The 9088-nt window shown below is 35.4% G+C and overlaps 1 protein-coding gene across 1 annotated transcript; it reads right to left on the bottom strand.

Annotated features, from left to right (window-relative positions):
• Positions 1-258: 258 nt before the first annotated feature.
• On the bottom strand, positions 259-8840 carry LOC121312227 (transport and Golgi organization protein 1 homolog). The gene is made up of 12 exons (XM_041244170.1): positions 8808-8840; positions 8191-8296; positions 8018-8073; positions 6042-6132; positions 5821-5959; positions 5358-5520; positions 5030-5065; positions 4789-4856; positions 2186-2286; positions 1916-2041; positions 1066-1164; positions 259-953 (listed from the first exon to the last, which is right to left on the bottom strand). Exons 1-12 carry the CDS (start codon positions 8838-8840, stop codon positions 835-837), a joined length of 1137 nt encoding a protein of 378 aa, XP_041100104.1. The 3' UTR covers positions 259-834.
• Positions 8841-9088: the final 248 nt, after the last annotated feature.

Consider the following 9088-nt stretch of genomic DNA (forward strand, 5'->3'; position numbering starts at 1 on the left):
ACTTTTCCAAAAAGGATTTTTTATTTATTTATTTATTTTTTAACCACGAGACAGATCACACTAAGAAATGGCAACTGACGGGTGAAACTGATCCTTGATGAACTAAAATTCACCTACAGTTTATAAAGCCCTGGTACAAATAATTAGCCATGACTGAGATATTCCAGTTACAAAAAACATTGCCTAATTAATCACATGAATAAATGTGGTGTACAAAAAATGCTTAAAGTATTACCACTCCAGGGCGGAGCAGGTCCATATAGCATGCGACCATAGGGTCCTCTAACTGGATGTGGAGGTCTGTAGCGAGGGCCTGGGACAGGTAGAGGATGCCCAGCGAAGGGCAGAGGGCCATATCCGTTGGGAGGTCTGGTCATTGGTGGAGGGGCAAATCCTTTTGATGGTGGTGGATGTGCAGGACCGGTCACTGGTGAATTCATGATCGGAGCCCCTGGAAATGATGGTGCATCTTCAGCTTTAGAGTTCATCTAAAAAAATGAATTAAAAAAAATCAATTACTTGGCTTAATTTAAACAAAGCAGGTGCACTTGGGAAAAGCTGCTGAACTATGCCCTCTTCCGTTAGTGGTGTATGTTATAATCCACATTTCTGGTGTGCTCCCCATATAAATACATACATTTTTATAAAGCATATCAGTCCCCACAATTAGTTACATACACCATGCAACCCTGCTCTGTATACTCACAGTAGCTGGTTCTTTTGGTGGGGAAGAAGATAAAGCCTGAGGTTCAACAGGGATTTGCTTTTGAACAGAAGAGGAAAAAGTGAATGAAGAAAGAAAAAATACAGGACAGAGATACAAGAAGAGACAACTTATGTTGTATTACTAGTTATCAAACCATCTCGCTGACTTACCGAGTCATCCAATGGAATGCTAGGCGAGGAAGTCCTTGGGCCACTAGAAATCAATGGTGGGGCACATTCTCCAACATCTAGAACATAAATAAAATGTACTTATGAGTTAGTTACAATTCAGGCCAACATAATACAGTTCTCTGTAAAATAAATCAATTTAAAAAAGCATAGTATCTTGCATGAGCATACCTGCTCTGAATGGAGGTGGAAGTCCACGTTCAGGGCCAGAAAATCGTGTGGAAGTTTCAGGTGGGGGTCTTCTTGGACCAAATTGACCATCCATGTGACCTGTGAAAGGAATTAAATGTTAACATAATGCAAGATGGATTCTTTTAACAAAATGTACGTGACAAAAACAATTTTGCCACAGAAAAATGTCAAGTTTAAAATGAACACATTTTAAAGTGAATTTAAAATAGTTTTAGGACTTCTTGGACAGTATGTCATTTTAAAATGATATACATCTACATATCTGAATTGTGAATTAAGTATTTCATTGAGCAATGTTTTGATTTGGAGGAAATTAGCATTTATTTTCAACAAACTTGTTGGGGTGGGACCAGGTGAATACATTTTTGAAAATGACACAATATACCCTGCAGGTGTGCAAAAAAAAAAAAAAAAAAAGAATCCTTTTGGGAAGAGGTTGCAACCTTAATTTTTTGGTTTAGAAAATAAAATGAGCAAGTGCTGTACGTATATGAAGATTAGAAGCAGGGGTTACAGTACCGCACGATCTGTGTTTGGAACGTGAACAGTAGATCAGCAGCAGGTAGGAAGTTTTCAAACAATTTGTTAGATAATTATAAATACAGTCATTGCAGTGAGTATGTCTCAAACTTGAATAATGGTTGTCTTAGAATCCTTCTGCCTATCATTTGGCATCTCCAACTGAAAAACTGAATTGCTCTTAACATATACAGTTGTGTATACAGAGAAGCATCTCTACAATGTATTCAATTATTTGGAAGAAAAAAGTAGTTTTAAAAAGTTTTTATGGTAAGGGTTACAATTCTACTGGTTAGACTACCTGACTTACCGAAGGGTTCTCTTCTGCCCACAGGAGCAGAAGGAGGGTGCCCAGGGCCCTCAATCATTGGTGGGTGGGAAGGGTCACCTCCACTCACAGGAGGTGGGCCGTAGCAGTTGTTATGGTTCAGTGTGCCTGGTTTTAAAAAGAAAATACAATTACCATATCATATGATCAAGGTGATATGAACCTAAAAACACAAAGGGAAAAATATTAGTTTTAAAAAAATAACGCTGGTCTCATTAGTGAAAATGTGAAAATGTAACAACCCAATCTTACCTCTATGTGGTGGTGGGATCTGTCTATCTGGGCGGCCAGGGGTTGATTTAATTAGGGAAGTTCTTTGGATTTCTTTGAGTTTATCATTAACTTCAACAAGTCTGGGGAAAATAGAAAGAATGATTCACTAGCCATAATTTCAAATACACTTATTTCCTAGAAATAATAATAGAAATGCAAAAGAATGCATTACACATGGATTGAACTTACAACAAATATGCCTGCTAACCAGTATTTTATTATTATTTATTTTTTTAAACCGGATGATACCAATAGTTGAACTTGACAGCTGTGTAAAGTGATAATGAGAATGTGCAATCACTCCTTGTTGCATTCCCAGAAGGGACCAGGTCCAGAACTTGCAGTGTATTTAACAAAAATATTTTCTTCAAAAAGCAGACTTCTGTGTTATTAGCACATACACCTCAATATAATCAGTGCAAAAACAAAAAACAGAAACAAAGTGGAATGAACCTTATGCTCATAGAGAAAGAAGCCTAAGCAATTTAATTACAGTTCACTATTAGTGCAGAGTTTTCAATTAATTTTAAGGCATGTGGCACTTAGATGGTAGTAAGGGACACCGATGGAGGAAGTGTGTATATTTTTGAAAAAAATGATTATAATGGTTCATTCTGGCGCAATTTTGGATAGTTTAAACATATGCTAGACTAGTAGTGGTCTGCTTGCAGTGTCTGACAAAGTACTCCATTAGTGCAATGAAAGAGCTTTATTTCAGCTCTGCTCACAGCAAGACAAGATCAACAAATTGACTTTGGAGTATCAAGACCCCTGCAGTACAAGACTGGCTGAAAATGTGTGTGGAATTGGGGACTGCAACTTTATGATCCGACAGCATGTATTGTAATCAGAAGACCTGTCTGTTAATATGTTTTTTTTTTTTTTTTTTTACTGAAAAACAAAACTACGAAGTTCAAATTGCAGCATGTTCATTCTGCTATTTTCAATAGTAAATACACCACAGCAAGCACAGTGACATATTTTAGATATTTGTAATAGCACAATGTGGAGAGCTAAATTTAGTGAATTACAGTATTCTGAAAACCCTGTTAGTGTATGCTTTTTATTACAAAATGTATGCAAGTATCAGTTTAGTAGATGCTAGGTATTTGCTATGGTATGCATTTTTGGTATTGACTAGGAAGTGAGGTATTTTACACCTATTACACTTTTGTTTTAAATCACAAAGCAATTCATTCTGTTTTGAGGATTACTCGATACACAATGAATTACTTTGATAAGATTTTCCTCTGGTGTGAAGAACGGTAGCAGATGGCACTCCCCCTAGGGCAGTGGTTTTCAAACGTATTCTTCGCGGACCACCAGATGATTATTTTATTTATTTATTTTTTAAATCTCGATGGACCACAAAATAAACCGTATAGCTTACTGAAAAATAAGCGCACAGGAAAATATCACTAATATGAAAAGAACCGTTTGCCTTCCTTTGTTTTAATGTGCTGGGTGGGCCTGTTTCTGTGGGCAAAGTTATTTTAAAATTGGGGTTTTAAAAAAAGGTTCTACTTTACTTTTAATAACACAGATTTACTGAGAAAAAAAAAAAAAAAAAAAAAAAGATTCTATGCTTCAGTGTGTAATTCTGCTGGTCTAGAGTAGGCTATTAAATTGTGTTATGTTAGCCTCCATACTGGTCTCATTGCTCCGTAAACAGTGCCAGCATAAACCGCAATGATAGCCTGTTAGTGACCAAGTGTTTAAAAATGCCATTAATGTGTTTTTGTAATGTGAAATAGTCAACTTTTCCTTTGCCTCCTTTTCTGTATCTTTTCATTATCAACAAAAATACATGACTGGCATTTTTAAATGCTTGGTCACTAACAAGGCTTAATGGGTTATGTCAGCTCTGTTCACACAGAGATTGAGACCAGCACGGAGGCTTCATTCACTTTAATTACAATAAATGGAAACATTGAAAACCACCAGTTTAATGTTTACAACAAATAGAACCTTGTTTGGGAAGAACTATTTTCCTCCAAAGTGGAAGGATATATAACAAATCTTTTTTTTTTTTTATTGTATCTGTTTTATAAGCGTGATAACACACTCCAGGAATTGTGCGCTGTGTTGCATTAACAGCTTTGTTAGCTGAAGGCACTCAGCTTCACTTCATGCCTCCAACCCAAATACTGCCGTAAGTCAATGTGATGCAGCGCACGCCATGTCATGTGTTATCCCTCACTTTACAAATTGCTGTGTGAAGTGCACACGAGCACAATGCACGAAAACTACCTCGTAAAGAATACATTTTAGACACTCCAAAACTACACGATGGAGAGTTTTGACCTTTTTTTTTAATTTGGATATATTCTCCATGTATGCATTCTCTTCCTACTTCTGTAGCTGACTTTTTAAGGTCTACCATTTTGGGTTTGCAGTGGGATCTAAACTATGCTGCCGCTTCCTTTCAGTAATTATGTAAGCTTTCAAAGGACCAACTGAAGGGGGCCACCAGTGGTCCGTGGACCATAGATTGTGAACCACTGCTTTAGGGTATTACGTTTAGTGTGAAACGATATTACAAACACACAGAATTCCCAAAATTCAATTTGGATGCAACTCACTTTTGTCTTAGGTTTGAAGTTTCTCTCTTCTCTTCCACTAAAGTCCTTTCAGCAGCTCGTGCATTAAGCTGTTGAAAATAAAGTCAAAATGGTTAGTATTACGCCATTTTACCATTAAGAAATATTAATTAAAATGAAATTACAAACGTTTTTTCAAGTATTTTTCAATTATTTCTAGTCATAGCGTTTGTCTAAATTAAGCACTTGTGTTTAATATATATGGATGGCATTTAATACTTACCCAGTTTTCATGTGCTTTCTTTTCATGAGATGCAATCTTAAAAAAAGAAAAAGAAAAAAATAAATTGGTAAGCCAGTCAAAAAAACGTAGATAAATTGCAAGCAATAGGTCAAAAGCAAGTAAACCACAATTCATTTCAATTAGCATTTTTTTTTTTTTCTTTTACAGATTACCAATAAAAATGTGTATTTCTCAGAAATACATTGGACAACAAGTGACCATTTTAGCTACATAATAGAATTGTATCCCGAGTTGGATCTGTACAACTGTCAAACCAAAAAAAACTAAACAAAAAAAAAAAAAAACACACCTTCTGAAACAAACATACCTGAATTTTATAAAAGCGGTCTGTTTTTTGTAATTCCTCCCTGATTTCTTGAATTCTTTGCTTGTAAATCTTTAATTCCTCTCGTGCTTGCACAGCCTTGCTATCGACTTCAGATAGTTTCTGCTCCTTTTCACGACGCTCATACTCTTCCTGTGTTAGTTTTCTGTAAAGAAGCAAGCATTCTCCTATCATTCCCTTTTAAGTGTTGCAAATATAATACAAATCTGTAGTTATCCCATTACATACTGTTTAAGTGTCTGTAGTCCTTTTTAAATGTAACAAACTGAGGCTGACGTTAAACCGTACAGGGCCCTATTTACTGTATTAAACGACTGTGATGCAGTTTAAACAAATCAAGGCTATTCCTCAAGGGGGTCAAATATAATTTGAAACAGTTAGGCAATGAATTGAACCACTGTCCTCTCCCAACAATTTACCAGCAGACAGCTGCTTGAATACTCACTGCTGGAGTGCATTCTCTTTCTGTTGGTACAACTTATCCATGATGTCCAGTTTCTGTTGCATGGTCTTGAATTCAATTTCGAGATGGGACTTCTCGCTGTTCAAAGAAGCATGACCATGCTCCAGCTTTTTTATTTGCTCTGAAAAACAGCCTGGATTTAAATACTATTCTAGAATGGGTTTAGAGTAGAAACATTCAGCATGAACAAATATACAAGCTACCTTCCAGTTGGTGTCTGGAATTTTCTTCAGCCAGTAGTTTTGCCTTATATCGGTCTCGTTCTCCTTCAACAATTGTCAGAGTTGTCTTTATCTATAAAAAAAGATAAATGTAAAAAAAAAAAATCACATGTATTATGAAACAGCCATAGATTACAGCTGGAATCCTAATTATAAAACAATTAGCACAAATCTTATACTATCTAACCTCAGGAAGTCAAATATTTTGATTGTGAAACTATGTCTATTAAACAAAATAAATATAATAATAATAATAATAATAATAATAATAATAATAATAATAATAATAATAATAATAATAATAATTTCTGCCCTGATCATATTCAAACTTCAGTTTCCAAAGATTCCAATACAGTGTTAGTACGTTTACACTTACAGCTTCCTGGCTCAGAGTCGATCAGCTTAGAAGATTATCATTTGAGCCACCTGTTTACACTTGAGCACAGGCCTGAGACGGTTTTGGCCCAGTCTGCGCAGGCATAACCCCTGAACTGTAATGCGCGCCTGATGACGTCATATCAAATCACCCCTTTTTCCCCTATGTGACTTTCAATTGTGTCCGTTCTCCCCCAGCACTCAAGGTTATTTACCACATACTAACAATGCATCATGGTACTGTTGATGATACTATTTAAAATACAGATCAAAAGATGTCCTTGTAGGGGGTGAATACAGTCCTTTGTTTAAAAGTAAAGTGCTTCTGGACCTGAAGCTAGTGCTTTATATATACATATCTAGGGTTATCAGATTTCCAGAAAAAAAAAAAACGAGGACTATATTTCTTTCTTCAATTCACGGACGCCATAGCAACTCTGAAGCCGTTAAAATAACAGTATATAACAGCACAATCATAATTTAAGTACCAAATTAAACACAGTGCATTTATTGCAGATCATAACAACTTGAATTAAAACACAGCGCATAAGATTGTTTATTTTATATTGAATGGCGCCAACTCACCCAACAAATCACTCTGCAGTTAAAACTCGCTGAACACATCGATACGGTTTTGTACGTAAAACAAATGTGAATACAACAGCAAACTGGGAAGATTTAACAATTGTACTGTTTCTGACTGGGACAAAAAATGAAGGCTAAAACACTTACAATGACACATTTAAAACATAAAGCCTGCACATTTAAATTGATTAAAACGTCCACAAGCTTGCAGCTTTATTTTTCAAATTGTATAACTGTTAGTGCTGTGGTGTACATAATTAAACAAGCACTACCTGCAGAAAAGCACAGTGCTTTTAAACAAAAGACTGTATCCACTGTGTGAAGGAAACCTTTCATTTTCTTAGCAACTTTACTGTAATGACTTGCTTAATTCTAGTTGGATACCCATAAAAACCAAACATTTCTTCATATTGATAGGTATCAAAATACGATCACAGGCTACGTTTGTAGATGTGTGAAAAGTATTATTTCTAACTAAGTTTTATGGCAAGTAGGCTTGTTTCACTTTTATCCCACATGAATTATAAAATGTTTTTTCACATTATAAAACTCTCTCAGCATTCTGTCAAATACAGTTTTGGTTGTTGTCAGAGTAACAATGCAAACTTCCTGTTGCTGTTGTCTGTGCCTGTTTGATGTTGACAGTGGGGGCGTTGCCCATGAGTGTATGGGGACCACTGCATTCACAGTAAACCAAAAAACAGACCATTACAAAAAAAAAAAAAAAAAGAACCAAGCCGTCTCGGTCAGCTTAAAAGTGGCTCGTGTAAACAGGGGATGTGTGTTGTCCACAGCAAATAGTGAACCAATAATATGTAACTGTAGATACAAACCTTTGGTCAAAAAAATGGCAACATAAGAAGTGCATCCTTAACTAGACAATGTATAGTAAGTTACTGTACAAAATGTATCTGGTTTATTTTGCTAGAATACATCAATACTAAAGAGACAATTGAGTAGTAGACATTTATTGGTCAATGAAAGAAAGTCAGACTTACCCGTGACACGTCCGTCATCTGTTTTATCTTGTTCTTCATGGCATCATTCTTTTTACCTGAAAGTAATCTTGATTTAAAATTGTGCATATTGTAAAACACTAATTTACTACATAAATTAGACATGTTTTTACAATATAGACCTATAGGAATGTTAACATAGTCAAACAAATCACCTTGAGTTTCTTCATTGGACTTGGCATCTCCTTTCTGCAACTCCACAGTCTCACATTTAGCTTCGGTTTCAAGCTGTCTTAACTCAGTAATGCAATCAGACAAAACCTACAAAAATAAAATATACAACTTAACAGCCGCAAACACACAATGTAAGCACTGGAATATGCAAGATGCTGTATGGAAGTACCATACATAAACTACCCTTGAACAAGAGTCACTGGAGAGGGTAAGAGGAGTGCTGCATTTTTATACTTAATTTTCATTCAGCAGTATTATTTTTACAGTTTCCATACACTTTCCACCTATAAACCTCGAAAAACATTTGCGTCATACACCAATACATTTATTCAACCACAAATGTAATTTACACTGGCACATTTGTAATAAGATGAAAGTAACTGTCAGCACAAGGAGGTGCCCATTAAATTCACCCATATTTTTTTACTAAAAAAGAAACTTCCTGTTAATTAGACAAATGGTTCATGTCAACGTCTTTATTCATTTATTTTGTGACAGATGGGTGGCATTTCTTTTTACAAGTATTAAATCTATCAGTGTTGAGGCTTTATTTACCTCATGTGGAATAGCTCCTATTCAAGTCATTTTAAACAAATACAAGTAAGGGTTTCTGAGACCTAGGGGCATTCATGTGAAAACCTTCATGTGAAAACTATCCAACCACAGTATCATTATACAGTGCTTACAGAAAGTCTACATCCCCCTTTCAAAATGTTCAACTTTTGTTGCCTTATAGCCTGGAATTAAAATGTATTAATTTTTTTTTTTTTTTTTCATTTATCTACACATCCTACCACACAACTTCCAAGTGAAAAAAAAATATTCTAGAAATTTGTAGAAAATTAATTAAGAATAAAAACTGAAATAGCTTGGTTGGAT

The sequence above is a fragment of the Polyodon spathula genome, unplaced genomic scaffold, assembly GCF_017654505.1.
Source record: "Polyodon spathula isolate WHYD16114869_AA unplaced genomic scaffold, ASM1765450v1 scaffolds_3719, whole genome shotgun sequence".
Lineage (NCBI taxonomy): Eukaryota > Metazoa > Chordata > Actinopteri > Acipenseriformes > Polyodontidae > Polyodon > Polyodon spathula.

Coding starts and splice junctions, on each gene's coding strand:
- LOC121312227 (XM_041244170.1), bottom strand. CDS start 8,840: ATGAATGCCCCTAGGTCTCAGAAACCCTTACTT. Junction 2,287..4,788: donor ACTTCAAACCTAAGACAAAA/GTGAGTTGCATC, acceptor TATTTTCCCCAG/ACTTGTTGAAGTTAATGATA. Junction 2,042..2,185: donor GATCCCACCACCACATAGAG/GTAAGATTGGGT, acceptor TTTTAAAACCAG/GCACACTGAACCATAACAAC.